The sequence below is a fragment of the Pseudorasbora parva genome, chromosome 9 (genome assembly GCF_024679245.1).
Source record: "Pseudorasbora parva isolate DD20220531a chromosome 9, ASM2467924v1, whole genome shotgun sequence".
Lineage (NCBI taxonomy): Eukaryota > Metazoa > Chordata > Actinopteri > Cypriniformes > Gobionidae > Pseudorasbora > Pseudorasbora parva.
In genome coordinates this window covers 15,800,950-15,822,006 of record NC_090180.1, presented here as the reverse complement: position 1 = coordinate 15,822,006, position 21,057 = coordinate 15,800,950, and the positions used below count along the sequence as shown (strand labels likewise).

At 38.1% G+C, this 21,057-nt stretch overlaps 1 protein-coding gene across 3 annotated transcripts in view; it reads right to left on the bottom strand.

Annotated features, from left to right (window-relative positions):
- The window catches only part of greb1l (GREB1 like retinoic acid receptor coactivator), a 71,367-nt gene that overhangs the window by 29,938 nt on the left and 20,372 nt on the right, over positions 1-21,057 (bottom strand). For 2 of the 3 annotated variants that reach the window (XM_067454111.1, XM_067454110.1), the window contains exons 2-6: positions 5,889-5,967; positions 4,576-4,735; positions 4,190-4,366; positions 1,477-1,653; positions 1,047-1,223 (exon numbers count right to left, since the gene is read on the bottom strand). In XM_067454111.1, the coding sequence (XP_067310212.1) occupies positions 1,047-1,223; positions 1,477-1,653; positions 4,190-4,366; positions 4,576-4,732 (688 nt within the window). In that variant the 5' untranslated portion in view covers positions 4,733-4,735; positions 5,889-5,967. Of the gene's footprint in view, positions 1-1,046; positions 1,224-1,476; positions 1,654-4,189; positions 4,367-4,575; positions 4,736-5,888; positions 5,968-8,438; positions 8,736-21,057 lie in introns of those variants that run through there. The other variant, XM_067454109.1, reaches the window with a different exon arrangement.

Genomic DNA, 21,057 nt, shown 5'->3' with positions numbered 1-21,057 from the left:
AACGTTCATGAATCATGATTCGGATCGCGTGTCAAACTGGCAAACTGCTGAAATCACGTGACATTGGCGATACAAATCACGAATCAATCCGCTGATTCGCGAACGTTTGATTCTTTATTTGAGGTTTGAAAACAAACGCGGAAGAGAAGGCAATGCTGAATAAAGTCGTATTTTTTGTTATTTTTGGAACAAAATGTATTGTCGACGCTTCAAAAGAGTCTAACTAACCAACTGATGTCACATATGGACTACTTTGATGATGTTTTCATTACCTTCTGGACGTGGACAGCAAGTGTGCATACACTTACATTCAAAGGACAGAAAGGCCTCGGACTAAATCTAAAATATCTTAAACTGTGTTCCGAGGATGAACGGAGGAGGTCTTACGGGTGTGGAACGGCATTAACGAAAGAAATTTCATTTTTGGGTGAACTAACCCTTTAAGATATTGTATTTAAAGATAATTTCCAAATGTAATTATCTTTTTTAATTAAATATTTTGCTTTATTTTAAAACATTACATAATAGAATGGTGCAGGTATGAAATCAGAACCTGAAGTCTAATTTTAGATTTTCCTATGGGGTTTTATAATGAGGTTTTTCAATTTATGAGTAAAATAAAGCCTGTGGTAAACAAAACTTAGACTTAAGTCTAGATAGAAAATCTCAAATTAGACTTCAGGTTCTGATTTCATACCTGCACCATTCTATTTATTTAATGTTTAAAAAGAAATAATATTTAATTTAAAAAGATAATTGCATTTGGAAATTATCTTTAAATACAACATCTTAAAATCTATGGAAGAAATAATCAATTATTGTTTATTCAAATAATCATTTAAATTATACATTTTCAACTTTAATATTTGAGCTTATTTTTACATTTAAAAATGTAGCAGAAAATATAACAAAAAATGTAATTGCAAAAATAATTTTTAAATACAACCTTTTAAACTTAATTCAATTGCTAAGTAAGTTATCATTGAATAGTTAAACATGAAATTTTAATCATGCATTCCCATGCAACGTTTGCACACGAGTGGTACCTTTCCAGCAGATGAGGGCTCCCTTGCACAGAGCACCCTGAGAGTTCTTCACCAGGTAGTACTTTAAGTGCTTTTGCTTCTTCGGCTGAGTGGATAACTTCAGGTTAATGTGGTTGGAAAACTCGGTGAAGTAGCGGAAACCTTTCTCCCCACAGCCTACACAGTTCCCTGAAAACCCTTCATAAACACACAAACATACATCACTATGTGCTGTTTAAGACCGTTTAAAAAGATCAACATCTACACTGTATCCTGTACCGTAACAGGCAATCAAATGAAAATCATCTCTCTTCTAGTCCAAAATCCAACTATATATTAAATATCAAATAAGTTCTGAATGGCTAATACATCACTGTACATAACATTTCTAGGGCATAATGAGATTTGTAGAATAAGTAATTTTTTCATGAAATTGTATTGGAAGACCAACCTAAAAGTGCATTTTTCCCATTCTCATCTGGCAGGAAGCGCTTGTCCACTGCACAGACGAGGATGTGCTCTGGGATACCGGGCGATTTGGCACCAACAAGCTCAAACCCTGCGGGAACCTCGACCGACTCAGTTGCCATGGAAACCAGGCGTAGATCCTTTCCTGCTTGACAGAACCCTGGGCACAGATGACTTGAGTCAGCGATATAATGAACACCGGCCATGTTGATGTAGCTTGCACGATGATTCACGGTTTACACAGCTTCAATGCCACTGTCTTTACCATACATTTCACCTTGACACTGACTTGACACTTGACAGTTTACTCTGTTCATAACACCCTGCTTTCATATGGGCTTTAGAAGATCTGGAATATATGGCATACTCTTATCATACTTTTTATTCAGTCTTGCCAAGTCCACGGTTTTCCTGGGCTACTTTTACATTGTTGCTGCAGGTTGTTTTTTTTAAGGCTGGGATATGGTCAGCCGTCGGGAAATGTCAGGACGTTTTTGACCGTCTATCAGCTTAGCTTTTAGGTGTGTTCCACACCATTGGCTCTAGTTTGTCGGAGAGTGAGAGAACTCTGATTGGCTGTGCGGCTTAGAAAAATGCAGCTTTAAAAAGGAAAGTGATGAAAGCGAGCAAAGAAGTCAAGACGGTATAGACTGTTATCATTTTACATCATCTTACCTGAGCATTTGAGTGCATGATTATTTTTCATAATAACATTAGCCGACTGGAATGAAGAAAGCGATCAATGTGATTGATATTCAACATGGTAAGCAAGTGCTGCTTTGTTAACGGTTTGTATATCTGCAGCCCTAGTTTCGGTTTACCTTTTTTAATGACTATTGATAGTATTGACAGATATTTACTTGCACGCAGAACGCATAGCTGACAGTCACCTTTAGTCAATTTGGTGTGTTCAAGCGTATCTTTTTTAGCCGAGATGGAGCTGACGAGAGGAGACAACACAGCTTTCGTCTCCTCTAGTTTTTTAGCATTTGCTTAGTGTGTACCGGGCTTTAGTTCACGGATTGAATCGATTTCTACCGGGGAACCCCACCAAATATTGTTTTGGCCATGATTGGGCAGGTTTTTAATGGCAATGGGATGGTTTTGTAATGTAAATTTGGCAAGCCTGTTTTTATTAGGTTTGAACCCGAATAGTCGAAGATTCACACCGGTGGCGGCCTGTCCGCGGCGACTCAGGAAGTTGTTTAAAATCCTGCTGCGTCACAGAGTGCCATTTTCCAAGGTTTTATATTAAATTTATAATATAATTCCCTCAAATCAATGTACATGTCAATGTACATATTGATTGTACCTTGTGCTACAAGATACACCCATCATGCAGCTCTTCTGTCAGAAGTCGATTTAAAATTGAGCTTGCGCGTATATAATGTGCGCGTCCGGTGTGAGATAGCCGAGACGTGGCGCTGAGCTTCGCGTCTGATGTGCGACCCCCTTTAGGCACAATTGGCTTAAGGACGTGCATGTAAATGCACTCAAAGTGTTCTTTTCCTCTCTAGGCAGGTATTTTTTTAGGTTTATTTATCAAAATATTATTTTATTTATTTGTGTGAAGTTCTCTATTTCGATTGCAGCTTTAAAATGTTATGAGAAAACATTTTATGAATGTTTATCCACCACATTACCTTTTATTTAAACCTAAATAAGAAAGCCATCGTCAGTTCGTCTGTCAGATGGCAGGCAGTTTTAGTCACTTTATTTAAATTTGTATATTAATTGTGTATAAAGGAAAATAAAAATAGTTTTACCCTCTTGCTGACCTAGTGTCGTGCCCCTCCCAACCCATACACACACACATAGATGATTAGACTATCGGTCGACTAAAGAAGGATTCGACAATTCTGATTCGAATGTGTAAATCCTTAGTCGGGGACACCCCTAGTTTTTATTGTTCTTATATATTTTGCAAAGCAAAAGTATCCTATTTTCCATGAATGTGCAAGACTTCCAATTAATTAGATTCAATAGGTAAATGATATATAGAATTAGAATACAGTGCAGTAAAACTATTTGAGCTCCAGATCAATGCGTTTATGATTATGATGATAAATAACAGATTCTTTGTTAGTTTTCAATATCAAGCAGAATAACAGAATGATTTTGTACAGCTAAAATAACTGGAAGTGGATAACACGGAAAGATTTGCACATGGCCACACCTACTCTTAAAGCTACACTGTGTGATATTTTCCCCCATCTAGCGGTGTAAAGGTATATGGCCATCCAGTGAATAATAGTTTCTGTTCCTCTCAATTCTGATTTCGTTTTAACTCCTACGGTGGCCGATTTAGTCCAAGATTAACATGGCAATCCCCCTCTTCACATTCGACACGGTGCCATCGAGTGTTAAAACGCGAACGGCGAAGCTTGAATTTATGGGTATGTCCCTCTTTGGCTAATGTACTTTCAAGATGGAGGGGCAACATGGTGACCAGCATTCAAACCCCTCACCCGTATGTATTTTCAATGGCATATTATAAACTTACGAGAATACTTTATTACTTGAAAGAAGTAAATATATATTAATGAGCACATATTTTTGAAAGAACTAAGTGTTTTTAGCTAAGAATAAACTAAAAAAGTTACACAATGTAGCTTTAAAAATAAGTTTAATAAAGAGAGTCATACGGATTTGGAAAAACAAGAGGGTGAGGGGTAAATGATGATAACTGTTATTACCATCAACAGTGCAGCAGCCATCAGGAGGAGGTCCCTGAAGGTAAGGCAAAGGTGGGCTGCTGGTGTCTGAATCATCCTCTTCATCCATATCTTCAACGGAATTGGAGGACTGGCAATTCACCAGCACACGGTTGGATGGGTCAGACCTCAGACTCAGGTTCATTTTGGGCTTAATATCTGGAGGGCAGAACCAGGAACAGGTGTGCTATTACTTTACATATATATACACACACACACACACACACGTACATACAGTACATGAGCTTTATGATGAACGGAAAAGAGCTTATTTGACCCATTTTTAGAAAATTGCTATAATGTCTCTCCTTAAAATGCAGCTCATGATCAATTCCAGTGAAGGCAAATTATTTGATGGCCTTGCTTACCTTCCAGGTTGCTAGGATACTGATCAGGCTCAAGATACAGCTGTGTGAATACGGGCTGTGGATCACCACTGCTCGATCTTAATGAAGCCTCGATAGAGTTGTGTAGAGCTTCCTCAAAGCGGGCGGATTTCAGCTGCCCTGCATATGAATTCCCCATGATCTGAAATGAAACGGCACATTATTCGCATATCCGTTTTCTTTAAATCTGTCCTATATAAAAAAAAACACACATACACACATCAGATTGGTTCAGTTTTTGTTTTAAACTCGTTAAAAAGAACTTTTGTATTTTCAAAGGTTTCAATTTAGGAAGATGAGAGGGACAGAGACATTCATGTAATGTTCTGATGGACTGTGTGGATTTGGTTTTAATTCCACCCTGAACGAGGCTATTTTTAGTCTTTCGTAGAATATATCTCTTGAAACTGTTCCTGCTGTATTAACAGTCCAGGCACATCTTCCTGAGCATGAGCAGAAGGTTCCTGAGACAATATACTGTATCAGAAGGCCTAATTTAAAACAGCAGGACCTATGCAAATCAAATACGAATGGAGGTATGATCAACTACATTCCAGTAAATGGTTGCGTGTCACTAAAACAACCAAGCAAAATAGTTTTTATTCAGACATGCTCAACAATAAAATTAAACACGAAAAATAAAGAATATTGTACAGTCAGTTAGTAAGTCATTATTGCAAAATAATCTCTAATGGGCTCATCAAGTCCCTAATGGTAATCTGAAGGGTCTTACATCACTTTTAAAGTGTTTATTTGCCAATAATTACTGTACATGGTCCTAGAAATATTTCACTGCAGAAAGGGGCAGTTGACCAATGACAGTTGGGTACTCCCAAGAAGAATTAATTAAATATTTTACTAAAAAATTATTAATAACTGTACCATTTTATGAAAGTACGTAGTCACTGACACCCTGTCACGTAATACATCTGTTAGCATGTACCTAGCAACTTTTACCCTTGAGCTAGAGCTACATGTCAAGTATAACCATGACATCTGTTAGACCATCTGCTCTGCTCTGACGCTTTTTAACAACAAAAGCTCTATTGGTTTCTGTTTGTGATCTGGATCGAGATGCCAAATTATGACAAATGAGTTTGTCGCCATCAGTGGCTCAACAGGGCCCAAGAGTTCACATAAAAATCAGACAGCGCTCATATTTGATAATCAACTCATTGTATACGCAAATAGAACAGCAACAGCATACATAACATCATATTTGGAAAATTTGAGCAATAAATTAAATTATTCATAGGTTTCAATTGCTGTAATCATAATGAAGGGAACAACTGTACCTTTGATTGTATTTCTTTAGCAGTAGAAGGACAGGATCATCTCTTCTCCATGGTATATCAAACTTGAGTACTCCTGCATCTAAAGACATGGCAAATGGTCAGACACTTTTTTTATTTACAGTATAAATAGCATAGAAATTACCATATGGTACATAACTTGTTGTTTGGGCAATACACTCGCAATATATTGGGAAAACAAAGACAATTTACATACTTACTTAAACTGTGGATTGCAACTATTGCAGCATTAGAGACTGGGCTTATTTTAAATTAAATGCACTGAATGAAGAATTTATTATGGTACGAATCAATAAGAATAATGTGTACCGAGTATTAATCCATGCATCATCTCAGATCAGACAGTTTGTAAAGTAGAACAAATCGCAGTGATCTTCAACATATGTAGCTGTTAACTGATAACACTGAGCGATGAGTTATATGACACTATGACCTCAAGGGAATGTTTGTGGAACGCATAGGGGAAAGGAGCTCCATGTCTCTTACTTCCAGGCTTACACAAAGACTGATGGGACAGGTTTTGTTCTTTTGGCCTGGTTAAAACAAGAGTGAAATGCAGTAAAGTAATCAATCAATCAAGGTAAATACTTCTGTCAAAGAGTATCCCGAATTTCCAAAGAATATATGACCTGTACACTTCTGAAATTCAGAAAGTAAACAACTATATGGGATTTTTTATTATTAGTTTGAAAAACGTAGGTTTTTGAATGATTCCAAGCCTAAGAGGCGCATTATCATCAGATCCACTTTTAAAACCTTCCTCTATAAGACTCCTCAATGAATTTGGATCAGTTTTTCAATGAATTTGGATCCGTTTTTCAGCTAATAGCAAAGAAATCAAAGATTAACATGCCAACTTGTTGGTGGAATAACGCAAATTGTACACCCTGTTTTACAAACAGCTCACTGCAGGACTTCTGGGCCAAGTTTCAGCTAATCACTCATCTAGGTAAAATTGAAGTAGCAGCACCTGAGAACAGTTCGGTTCTGCCTTCAGGGCTCTCAGGGTCCAGTTTGACTGCTAATGACATTTTTAGGGGTGTTAAATGCTAATGTGGACATGCCTGAAGAGAGCCATGCCTTTAGGCCATGAGCTGTTTCACCACTTACTTCTTCCATAGATGTTTTCAGTTTGCTTTTCTAATTCTGTCTGACAATCCCTACAAGAAAAAAATTAAGAAAGCTGTCAAGGGATAGATTTACATTTTTAAAAATGTCACCAATCCCCTTTTATTTACAAGAAATTTAAGAGAATTATTGTAGTTAAATTCTGCTAAAAACAAATATGACACTTAAAGTGTGCAATGAATAAACGTATAGGCTACGTTCTTTCTCTCAGCAAAACAAGTTTACAGACAACCAAAGACTTAATGTGACTCAAATGGTGTGTTGCGAGATAGCCCAATACCAAATAAATAAATCAAAAGCTATATAAAGACAAACAAGGGATCCTGAAATAGCCAAGAGAAATGCAACACTTTAGGAAGCCAAAACAAACCAAACCGCAGACATAATTCTGCAAAACAACAAACATTCATTTTTTTCCGCTGGAAATGTTTGCTTTGTCAAAAATAAACAATGTGCCCCAATAGACACAACAAGAGAAGATTTCAGATCACTATTTGGGTCCCAGATATAGATTGATGCATTCGGGGTTTTTTTACCTTACTTTGTGAAGTAAATTTTAACATGTTTGTTTAAAACGGTCATTTTTATTGATAAAAAACAGAAGAATTAATACATTTAGAATGGAAGTTCTTAGATGGTTGACCAATTTGTCAAGTTCATTCCAATAATGAACAGCATGCTAAATATATTTATGTCTCTGCAATTTTGTGGACTTTTTCAGAGTGAAGACCTTTTTGATTTCTTATTCTTGTAAAAGTTATTTGGGTCAAGTAGCTGAACATGATGGGAGAAGTTTAATTTCTAACACATTTCTAAAGTTTTAGATTAAATAAATAAAAGGTTTAAATGAAATGTAAAAGTGGTTACAGTCCCACACTGTACCACTCACTAATGGTCTCTCTCTCAATCCATTCCCTCTTTTGTTTCTTCCCTTATCTGCATAATTACATTAAACCGCTGACAATGGGAGAGGAGAGCTAGCTTTCAATGAACTTTCAATGAACAAATTCTACTTTTTGTTTCACAAAAATGCCTGATGAAAATGTAAGTACAAATATACAGATAAAAAAAGACCTTAAAGCAACACCCGATTGCATCATTTTAACAATTTATGTCTTTATGTAGCCTACATCTAAACATAGGAGTAACTCTATATCTTAAAGTTTGACCCAGTTCTCATGACATGTCCAGTTCACACTTAGTTTATTTTACATTTACTAAAGAGATATTGACTAAAGGAAATACTGTTTAAAGAGCAAGACTTCAAGCAGGGGGTTGGGATAGATTAGCCCACCCAAAAATGCTAATATCTTTAAATAAATGGGGCGCTAAGAGCCAAGGCCATTGACACCATGTTAGCAGGAGCCGGCGAGTGTCAAAGAATCTAACATGACGCTTCTGTACCTTTCATAAGCAGCCAGGGTGTGGAGTGTGCCTCAACGAGTCCCACTGAAGACCTTAAAGCAGATCACTAAAACACAGCCTATTTCCATAGCAAACGTCCTTTGGATATCCAAAAGCAGCTTCAAGGGTGAGCGCGACGTGGCGGTATTCCTTATTCTTGTTGCGAGCTAGCAGCTCCCTGGTCATGATAGTCCTGAATCAGGGGAGCAAAGAATGATTCCAGGAACTCCTGTTGAACCAACCTCTCTGTCCTGCACTCAGTGGTTCTGGATACACAAACCCTCCAACACTCACACACAATCAGCAGGCCCTCCCCCCGTTCCCCTTGCCCCCTCCCTCTTCTTGGCCATTTGCTCTGTGGGGCGAGAGGGGCATTCTCTCAGGACTCATTCATCTTGGCCCTTGCTGACCCCCTAAGGTGACAGATGCTGTTGTGAAGAGGGCCATACCGCCGAGCATGGCACAATAGAGGCGAGGCGCCTCCGCACGCCACACGCGTGCTGTGTTCACAGCGCATGATGCGCAGATGCCCCTCTCTCAACGTGACACCGGAGACTGCTAAGTGCCACGCTCGCAGATGGGGGTACGACGTAAGGCAATGGATACTTTTCCTCACCTTCTGCCACTCCCTGTTATATTGGGGTCATTTTACTGATAGGGCAAACCAATGGCAAACTAGGGACACTTGCTAAAGAATGTGGGGTCAATCCACAGTTTGTCCGTCGGCCTTGCCTGAACTCACAGCCCTCTCCTCACTGGAGGTTGACGATTAACTGAGAATTTAGGCCCATTGTAAATAGCTGAATGCTGAGGACTCATCTGGTCAAAATAACTTGATAGGAGATTGATGTTTTGCACTTTACTGGATTGATCATTTCCTACCGCATGCCACAGAGAAGTGGCTCAGAGGAAGTGGAGGAGATCTGAACGCAAATACAGGAGGATCGGGTTCCCCTGGTGCTTCAGGCTCTCTCTAACATTAACTCCATTTCTCTCCTTATCTCGCATGATAATAGCAAAATATTGTGACTAAGCTGACCCTCTCGTTTCGGGAGCTCAGAAAACAGGAAACGTAATAGGCCTGTGTTAGGCCTGTGTAAACATAATATTTAAAATTTAAATATTACAGCACTGCTCCATTTTTGAACTGGTTCATTACGACTCATTATGGATCAAATTCTGGATTTATTCTTACATAAAATGTAACATCAAATTTCATCAGCCCGACCATATCAGATGACTTTAAAGGGTAAATATACACAGTAGATTTAATCAACACAACCGAGATCCTGTTTTGTCTTCAGCATGTAGTAGGATTTGTTAATAATTGATAATAGCCTTGTCCATGGAACAAAAAGGTGACTTGACGCAATGGTTCAAAGAGTGTGCTGAGAACTGCACCAGTGTAATGCATTTGTCAAAGTTAAAGACACAAAGAATTTGTCAGGCAAACAACAAAACAGTTATGTCAACAAGCCAATGCATTAGACGCAAGCGCTTGTTTTTTTAGGTTTTTTTTTTTACATTTAAATAACCTTGCAGGAAGAAAAAAACTCATATTTTTTGTAGATTAAATTGTTTGATCAGGCTGTACAGTAAGTTGAATTTGTTTTCACAACTCGTTTTCTAGCAAAGACACAACAGTTGGTCTAAAACGAGCCATATATAGTACTTCTTCTCACCCTAATAAGAATTAGTAGATAGGGGCTAAAGCAGTACGGGAGTCAGCTTTAAACAATGACCTCCCGCCCTCAGAGGGCTTTATTAGCCCCCCAGAGTCATTAATGCCGTCATTCCAGCTAATCTGGAGGCTTTGTCTAAACATTGTTTATTTTAATTGTCAGGTTTCTCCTTCAAATACCATTTGGACCACACAATGCCCCCAAATGTATAATCATCAAATGCTTGATATTCAGTATCTGTGGGGGGTGGGGTACCATCTCTGTGGTACCTTATACAAAAAAAATGTATACGAAAAATCAGCACAAGTTCAATTTTCTGGTCCTGATTCAAGTTTCTGGCTTTAACACTATCCATCCTTAATAGGTCACTGGAAAAGGAGAAAGAAAGCAAAGCGGAGGTTTCCTTTGCTCAATTGAGCTTGTGGGTAGAACAAAAGAGTCAGTGAGTGAGCTGGCCCTCCTCTCGCCCATCCTTCAGCACTGCTTTGAGTCTCCAGCCCTGGACACTAACAATGGGAAGTATCTTTTCCACTGCCACCTGAGAAGAGATGAGTCATGTGGTGGCGGCTCTTTCAACGTCTTCTGGAGTTCTGCTTTGTCTTGTTTTCTATTTCCTTTTGAGAAGCAGCCTATTCTCTAGAGGTACAGAAAAACTGCCTAATTCCAGACAGACACCATCATTGTTTAGATTCATTGAGATAAATACAACTTGGTGAATCTTTGGACCAACAATAGCCCAGTTTGAGGTGACCCACAGCAGAACTAATGAGTGCAGAATTCAAGTCCTTAGAAATATAACTTAGATTCTTTTTGGTAAAATACCCCACTCAGATCCAATAGGAAACCAATCTAAGAGGGTTACTAAATCTTTAATCTAAATTTGGACCAACAAAATCACAGTTTGGGGCCAACCAGAGCAGAAGGTTCAGAGTCCAGAATATTTTTATAAGCTAATACAAATAAAGAAAACTTTTTAATCAAGGATTGAAAAGTTTCCAGAAACTTTCCAGAAATTTGGGAAACTTTCCAGGAAATGTTGGGAAAGTTTCTGAAACTTTTGGAATGTTTCTGGAAATGTACCCGATATGTTCATCCCATTTGCAACCCTAGGACCAATAAATGCTAAGGTAATCCAAAGCAGAATTAATGAATGCAGAATGACTCTTGTTCTCTGGCTTCTTTCTCAGAAACACTCAATCCAAATCCAATGCCACAAACTGAGTTCAAATGTATCACCGTAATCTAAATTTCGACCAACATAAGAATAGATTGGGTTAGACCAGAGCAGAATTTTGTGAGTGCTGTATCTAGGTTTGGATAAGAGAACTGCTTGATTGTCTTATTGAGTGTGGGTTTTTAGAAGTGTGATGAAATCCCTGTCCTCACACGATTGTAAAAAAGCAACTGAACATCACATACATGAGGTGAGAGAGGAACGTGATTTTAACGTAGTAACAAATGAGCATCAGCTGGGTAGGAGGGATAGATCGAGGTGGCAACTGCCACAGCTCATCGTGGTCTTCAGGAGCTATCTACTCAGTGTCAGAAAAAACAAATCCACCCTAACACAGGCCAATTACAAAAGCATGACAATGTCGCTGTCACGTGAAAGCCAGTGTTCCCCCGGCACGTTCAGCCTCTCTTACCACATAAGGTCTATTCCGGGCGTAAGGCGTGGGGTCTCACACCACTTGTCACACCACTGGCAGGTTGTTGTTCCCTCGGCCCTGCGCTCATTTGCCTATTAAAGCCCTCTCAGAGACTTCCTGCTGGGGTCCTGAAGTGCAAATTGGGGTTTTTCCAGCAAGGCCAACATAACCAGGGCTGTGGAGATAACCTCCTCCCACTAGGCCACACGAACCAAAGGGGGGGGAAGGGAGGCTTGGGGGGAGGCAACACAACAAGCTGAAAGCCAAAGCTGAAATCGGCAGAGGAAAGAAAACCCTGACTGGTCAGCAAGGGATTGGCTCAAGGGGGGTGGAGGTGACAGCCTGGGGAGAGGATTAGTCCAGCAGTGAACGGGGGTAGTGGTGGGCCAAGGTTAGCCAGGGTTTAAGGGGGTGGAGGCCTGGGAGGATCAACAAAAGGAGTATTTGGGCAGATGAAGAAGTCATCATCATTAAGCCACTGGAAGTTTACTGTCCAGTTATAAAAGTGACTGGAAAATGAGAGGGGCAAGAGGGCAACCCCGAGATACGGTCAGTAGACTGCAGCGGGGTGGGATCGTGGGAGTGCTGGGCTCATTTATTACAGTCAAAAAACAGCCTTTGTGTGACTGAGGCACTGATTTGAGTGTTGACCTTGCCGTACATTCAGCCAGAGTGAATGGCTTTAATTTAACCTTCAAATAATCCTGCATTTACACAAATGCTTTAGGTCAATAATTAACAAAGACCCTTCTGAAAACCTTCTATTAGTGCAAGAAATCTTTGGAATAATCTGAATTTATAGCACCGTGTCATAGCCTTATTCGTTTTTAAATGCATCGGTCAATATTGAATATTTAATTGTGCGTTCTTATTTAGCCTATTTTCACAGTAAGGTTATCTTTGCCATCATATAACGCTCACTTACAGTTAATCTACAGTTAACAGGAATAATTTAATAACAGTTAAATACAATCTTTAGCAAAATGATGCATGTGAATGAATGAATATCATTTTTTCATACTGTACATTATTTTTTGTCATGCTTTAATTCATACAATTTAAAGTTTTCATAACTTTTTGGCATTAGCCATTTAACAGTTATTGGCCAAAGCATGAAAATATGTATCAAACAGAATTGGAGTCGCACTGGAAAAGCATTGGAGTTAAAATATCTGAGGTTGCTCCATTTAGAAGGCATTCAGTATGATCTGCACAAGTATAGATTCTTAAAGATTATGTGCGAATTTTTGAGCGATCCTTGCTCCTGATCCACATCTGGTTAACTGGAAAAGGTCAACTACAATTTTACACCTCAAAGCCAAACTGTTGGTGCCACATGCTCAAACAACCATTGATGACACCAATATTGGGAGTTATGGGCATGGACATGACTAGTTTTCCTAGGTAAGGAGTGGATTCTCAACAATAAAACAGCGAGCCTTTAGCTTTATTCCAAAATCTATGGTGTCCATGGGAAAATCAAGTGTCCTGATACCATGACAACAAACAAAGAGCTCAATCTGGGTGAGGAACAGCAAGGCTGCTCTGGCCAATAAACCGGAGACCTGCCGATGAACCCAACCCTGCATTTTACAACACAGACCACAGCTGTTATTCACTAGGGACAATAATAGTTCAACTATCTGGTTAAATTAATTTCTTTCTTTTTGCTGTATGATTTGTTAATTGTATGCTGTTATGTGCTGATGACTGGTGGACATTTGGAAATAGACCAATTGAAATGTTTCTCTTTCAATAACAAAACAGCAAAAGTGTTTTTTTACTACATTTTTTCTTAAACATTTGGTAAGCTCACACATTTACCTCCTGGTTCCCAATTGTTTGTTTGTCCTCTTCTTGTTCTCTGGATTAAATGGCCTTTATAGTCAGATATTTTTGTTACAGTGTAAAAAGGGGTCTTGTTTAATGGCTCTGTGTCACATGAAGCACATATTATCAAAACAGACAAGCTTATCAGGTGACAAGGGCCAAAGAGAGGTCAGATGTGTTTCCTGACACAATTCCTCCTGCTTTGACGCTTCATCCATCATTATTCAGGCGAGGAATGGCAGTGTTGGTCAAGACACCAGTTCAACCAGATGTAACGAAAGAAAGTTTAGAGAACTATCATAAATATTATTTGACAATACAAGGCTGCTCTTACACATCTGATTAACAAGAAAAGGTCAACCACAGTTTTGCACCCTGTCCTCAAAGCCAAGCCACATGTTCATTTTGAATTCTTGTCGTTTTAGTATAAAGCAATTACCGTTAGTTTCCGACAGAGATGCCAAAATTAAAAATTCTGGCTCACCGATAAGCTAAAACTATTTTTATGATATGGCCAATAACTGATAAATGGCTGATGTTTAAATTATGAAATATTTCTTCAAATAATTAAAAAACTAAAATGCTACAAGTGACTTTAGGCATCACGACATTATAATGTATGATATTGAAAATGGATATTCACTATGAGATTTGCTAATGTTATTAAATTATTAGTATATATACACACACACACAGTTAAGTTAACTTTAAGTGACTGTTAGATGTCGGCAAAAGTAAATGTAAAAATACTGGAAATAAGCATTAATGGTTAAATATACGTAAAATAAAACGCTATGGCTCTGATACACACACACACACACACACACGCACGCACGCACGCACACACACACACACACACACACACACACACACACACACACACACACACACACACACACACACACACACACACACACACACACACACAATGTTAGATGTGATCAGTTAGAGAGCATAATTTTAAATATGAATGTATGACTGAAATGAATTTTGCAAAATGCATTTTGTTTCACTCCCACAGAAATAAATAATTTCCAAGGAAATTAACCGTTCAGAGTAGAATCTCAGAAAAGCCACAATATTTTATAGCATGAAGTGAACACAGCAGAAAACAACTAATAATGTTGTCAATGCTAAAAGTTATGCACAGATATGGCTTGTTACTATAATGTATAGTGGACTGACAAATGGCCAACAGAGCAAGATAAAAAAAAAAATACTGGCAAAAGAGACTTGATTTGAGAAATGATTTGAGCAGATTGACCCTGTAATCAATTTAAATCAAGGTTTTGTAATTTAGAGCAAAGAAATTGTGATTTCCCCTTCTCAGAGACCCCTTTAATGAGTGAGTGACAAATGAACAATGAGGGTCTTTAATGTTCACAGGAAAGACCCCTGTCCTCGCCTCCTCCCCACTTCCTCACAGAGCGCTCAACTGTATCCATCATGCTCCTCTTCCTGACCTCAGGCAGCCTCTGCCACATCAGGACTGCTCTGTGTCTGTGTGTGTGTGTAAGTGTGTGTTGGGGGGGTTCGGTAACAGTAGTGGCATGCTGATAAAGCCGAGTGAGTTGCCCACGGTGATAGGGTTGACAATTTAAATCCTTTGCATCTTTTTTGTTGTTGCGATGTAACAAAGGCAGGTTCAATCTATTGTCCAGTGCTGACACAGACACAGACACAAACCCTTACAAATCAACTGTGCCTGGAACAGTCAGACAGCTCTCAGATCAGCTCTAATCTATCGGAGCTGAAATGACTACTTTAGATGTGTTTTGTGATGTGTGAGTTACTCTAATCGATCATAAAGACAAATACACCAGCCAAACGATTAAGTCATCCTTCGGTATGCAGAGATCCATTGTTTTAAATGTAATACAATATCATTCAAACAGCATAAGAAATGCTTTCTTTCATTTGAATGACTTTTTTGTGGCCTTAAGCCTGGGACACACTTAATGACTTGCTGAAACATTCTAAGACTGAACTGAACACACTATATGATTTTAAATGCTGACTGTAAACACAGGCATGATCAGCCGTAAGTATCAAATTGCATTCATAATCAGCCTCAAATCGTTAAGTGTGTCCTTGGCTTAAAATGTAATGTATGCACTGAACATTGGTGTTAAGCAAGCATGTTTGTGCTGCCATTGACCACTGATGTGCTCTATGCATGTTTGATCAAATGTTTGACTGTTCCTTAAAGGGTTAGTTCACCCAAAAATAAAAATTCTGTCATTAATTACTTAATGTTCGACATCCGCAAGACCTTTGTTCACCTTCGGAACACAAATGAAGATATTTTCGCTGAAATCCGATGGCTCAGACAGACCTTCATTGACACCAATGTCATTTCCTCTCTTACGACCCATAAAGGCACTAAAGACATCTTTAAAAGTCCATCTCACTACAGTGGCTCTGCAATAATTTTATGAAGCGACGACAATAGTTTTTGTGCTAAAAAAAAAAATTCTAAATAACTACTTATAGTGATGTACCCAATTCAAAACAAAGCTTTGAACTGTAATTAATCAGCATATTGATTCATGATTCGGAAAGCGTGTCAAACCGCCAAACGGCTGAAATCATGTGACTTTGGCGATCCAAACCGCTGATTCATAACTGTTCGAAGCTTTATTTTGAAATCGACCCATTACTATATCAGTCGTTCTTTAGTTTTTTTTTTCACAAAAACTATTCTCGTCGTTTCATAAAATTATTATAGAGCCACTGTAGAGAAACGTGTTGAGTGATATCTCTGCGCCTAAAGTAGCAGTGCTTCGCCTATGCTTCCACATAATATAGTCCCAACTCAATATCTGCCTAGGAAATTGCCTCGTCTTAATCTGCATCTCTATTTGTACTCGTGAATATGCAGGCCACAAGAAGTTATTAAGTGGGTGGGGTTTTTTTGGATCACTTTTCTCGGGACATGCCAGCTGGCAACATAGGATTCCATTCATTATGCTAAGCTAAGCTAGCGGCGGCCCTGCCAAACTAAATCAATGCATGCACTGATACAAAAATGCATTTGCCCACATATCTAAATGTAGGAAAGAAGTTGAATAAGCCCTATTTCTACAACGGCGGAGTGTTCCTTTAAATAGGTAATGAACGGTCACCATGATTTTGCCAAGTAAAATATGCTTTTTGATTCTGGAACAACATTCCTGTCTGAAAAATTTGTCTTAAGTCTACCCTGACACAAATGTATCTCTATATATCACAGGGAAATTAGATGTAAATAACACTGATGTAGAAGCACCTAACCCTGGATGTAAGCTTAAACTTGACATAAACTCTAAACTTTTCCCTTAAATCTGACTGGTTGATTGGAATATTGTTCCAGTATCAACAAAGATGTTAATCTAGGAACATTTTGCACTTGGTGAAATCATGTTCACCATTGTCATGCACCCAATTCAGAAAGACAAATGAATCAATTTATAATGTTCACTTTGAGTTGCGTCAAACAGTCAAAAATATGCACCCGGTGCAAATAAGCTGAATGAGTTTATTAAAAGCAAGACGCTCGTGACAGAGTGTTAGCCTACTGAATCGTTTACCCATGACACATAGCAACACAGCTAAAAGTACATTATATGTTTGACCTTTTATTGAGAAATGTAATGGTAAGAGCTTGTGATGCTTGAGTTGGAGGAGGCTAGTTGCATCAAATGAGTGTTTGCAAGAGTTGTTTGAAAATATACTTAGTTTTGCTAATTCCGCTAGGTGCTACTAGTAACACATAAACTACATGCTTCACCTTTAAAGACAGAGCCATAGATTTTAGACATGCGAGTAAGCAATTAAAGAAATCAAACTCTTGCCCGACATCATGTGCTGCACACCATTTCAGCTCGCATCTCACATCAAGTCTAAAGAAATCTTCTAATCAAATGTGATATAAAGAGAGTTTATCTGAGGAGAAGCGGCCATCAAGACAGTAGCATATGTTCCTCATGGGTAAATATTTGCCCTCTCTCTTATCATGAGCGGCAAGGCCACAAGTCTGGATGAGGTCAGATGAGGCCCAGCCAAAACACAGCAACTTCAAGAATACATTGGATTTGTAATTACTGTATTCAAACTGAGAGATAAACATCCTCTATAAATAGGGCTATAAATCCAATGTTAATTTAAATGTTAAAGGGATAGCTCACCCAAAATTGAAAACTCTGATGTCATTTACTCACCTTCATGCTGTTCAAAACCATAAAACTTTATGTACCACTTCCGTTCAACGATATTTGATCATGTATTTGACATGTTCATGTTTTAGATAACTAGTCTATTAAAAAAATATTTAGCCTATAGACGTCAGGGCTGTGTTTGAACATCTATTAGACATCTTTAAAAAGCAAAATTGCTTGCTGGGATACATGCATGACGTACAAATCTATTTCTAAACCTCTAAAATTATATGGATACATTTTACAACTCCTTTATGACAATTTGGGATCTTCTAAGTTTTGGTTATCTGGACTTTCAATGAAGGGATTAGGGCTATCTAAAAACGATAAAAAATTATCGCAATATAATTTTGTTTTTCCACGTTGTATGTGGACTGCTTATCATAGGTTCACCACACGGAATTTAATTATTAAATTATCGTGCTTCTTCGAAGTTCTTCCATAACATTGAGCCCAACACAGTGGTAAATCTACATTAACTACATTCACGCACAGGCATCACCTTGTTCGTTGTAGTGGGTGACTTGCAAGCTAACGTTACCAAACTATAATCACTAAAACGTCGGACTTGTATATCGCTATCATAATTGTTTGTCTTTGGTGATTAATTAATGATCAGCATCGCCTTTATCAAAAGAGAAATAAGAGAGAGATGCACGGTGGACCAATCTACTGTTAGGCAAGAGCAGGGTGACAAAATGTTTCTTAACTTAAAACGTTTTTAGTGTTTACAATTAAGTATATATAATAATATTATTGATATACAGTATAGTGTAAAAAATGCTGACCACGGTTAAAATTTTAATTAATAAATCTACCTCAGTTTTGATAAATTGTTTACCTGTTTAGGAAGTGTTTGTCATGTTTTCATCCATAAAGGATAACCACAGTTAACTGTTTTCTACATCTTTCACTCAGGAGAAAAAAATATGCCTTTAAACTTTAAAGAAATAAAGATTTTACATTTATTGTGATATTTATCGATATAGACTGATATGGAAAATGATATCGTGTTCATTTATTTGGGCCATATCGCCCATCCCTAGAAGGGGTTTTTATAAAAAATTCCTCAATTTGTGTTATGAAGTTTAGGCCGAAATGAGGGTGAATAAATGATGACAGAATTTAAATTTTGGGGGTTAACTATCCCTTTAAGTACAGCATGCTGGTCTTTTGTTATGTGGGTGTATGAGTCTATATGATTAATTTTCTTCTGTTTTTATCATCTGCCAGGTGAAAATTGTAAATCTGATCACTCAAGTAAAAGCACTGTCCTTAAACAGAGCAAGATGAGTTATGTGCCAAAAAAATCATTATAAAAGCAACGTTAAAGCTACACTGTGTGATATTTTCCCCCATCTAGCAGTGTAAAGGTATATGACCATTCAGTGAATAATAGTTTCAGTTCCTCTTAATTCTGATTTCGTTTTAACTCCTACGGTGGCCGATTTAGTCCAAGATTAACATGGCAATCCCCCTCTTCACATTCGACACGGTGCCATCGAGTGTTAAAACGCGAAAGGCGAAGCTTGAATTTATGGGTATGTCCCTCTTTGGCTAATGTACTTTCAAGATGGAGGGGCAACATGGTGACCAGCATTCGAACCCCTCACCCGTATGTATTTTCAATGGCATATTATAAACTTACGAGAATACTTTATTACTTGAAAGAAGTAAATATACATTAATGAGCACATATATTTTTTAAAGAACTAAGTGTTTTTAGCTAAGAATAAACAAAAAAAGTTACACAGTGTAGCTTTAATAAGAATAGTCTATGTAAAACACAGGTACACAATATCCAACAGTATTACATTATTGATTCTATCTGCTATCTGATCCTGTAATAAAAAAGTATCTTAAAGAAGAATATAATCTGTGTTTACTGTTAGTGGGAGTCTAAGGAAAGCTATGGAACGTGTTAGTAAAACATCTTTGTTTTGGCCAGGATCCATTTATTCATGCAGTTTTTTTTTTCCTGAGATCAGGCGAGGATTCAGAGCCAACAGTCTTTTCTCTCTCCAACATTGGTCGTGGTCACCGTGACTTTGGCCAGCCCGCCCCCGTTAGCTCTCACTCCCCACCCCTCACCCCGTCTCCCCTGAGCAGTGACCTTGGGCTTAGCCGAGTGTGTGAGAGGCTTCAGAGCACAGAAGAGGTCGAAGAATGCTAAAACATTTGGATAGAATTCTAAGTTTAATCAAAACAGAGTGCGGAAAGAGAAACAGAGTGTGATTTTTAAGAGGTTCATCGCCTTCTCATAGTGAAGGATTCTCTGAAGCATTTCCAAGAGAAAATGCCAAGTTTTGACAGGTTCATTCAGTACCTCCAAAGAAAGTTAAAAAAAATTCCTGTGGACTATTTGTCCATGCGTTTTATAATAGGAGTATATAAATTCAGAGCAGGGTTGCAGATACAGCGCTACTTATGATTATGGTAAATTTGCCCGTTCAAGTCATAAAAGTATGTTTGAGCTTTATGGTTTTAATGATCTGAGTGAATAATGAATACCCCAGCCATATGTGCCCTGCAAAAAGTGGTATCTAACAAATCATGTTAACCGCAGGTTTCCAGAAAAGGCACAGCTCATAAAACAACACACTCTGTACTCTAAGGCAAGAAAATCAAGTTACTCTTGCTTGCAATTTTTCAGTTTAAGCGAACAGCATGTACTTGAGCAGACAAGCCAAGATAAAGGTGAAATCAGGTTACAGCTACAGAGAGAAGAATTACATACTGGAATAAACTATAGAGTACAACCTCAACTGCCATAACACAGAGGCTATGACAGGTATTAAACAGATTTTGAATAATAATATAGGGCATGAATATACTACAAATTCTAGCTGGTTGTAAGGTGGTTACTTACGTGATCAAGTCAAAATTGCCCATCCTCAATTTAGTCTATGATATTCTGGGGGCATATTACAGAAATGTACTATCTTAGGTCTTAACTTAACTTAAAATAGGATAAGTTAATTTAGGATTTTTCATAATTTCGTATTACAGAAGCAAATCTTAACTTGATTTGGGATTCTTATCCTGTCATACAAAATCGTATCTTATCTGTGGAAATCTTAAACCGCTCCATCGAGTTCAGTAATCAACTGTCAGGTCTGTTACCAAGCAACCAACAGCGCAAACAGCTCCTGAGTTAACCTAAAAACAAAATGGAGAAACAACGGCAGAACATTTTGAAAAGTTAAAGCCTGTTTTATAAATCACCTTTAGCAAAAATAAAGAAGAAAAGAAAGGCATTAGT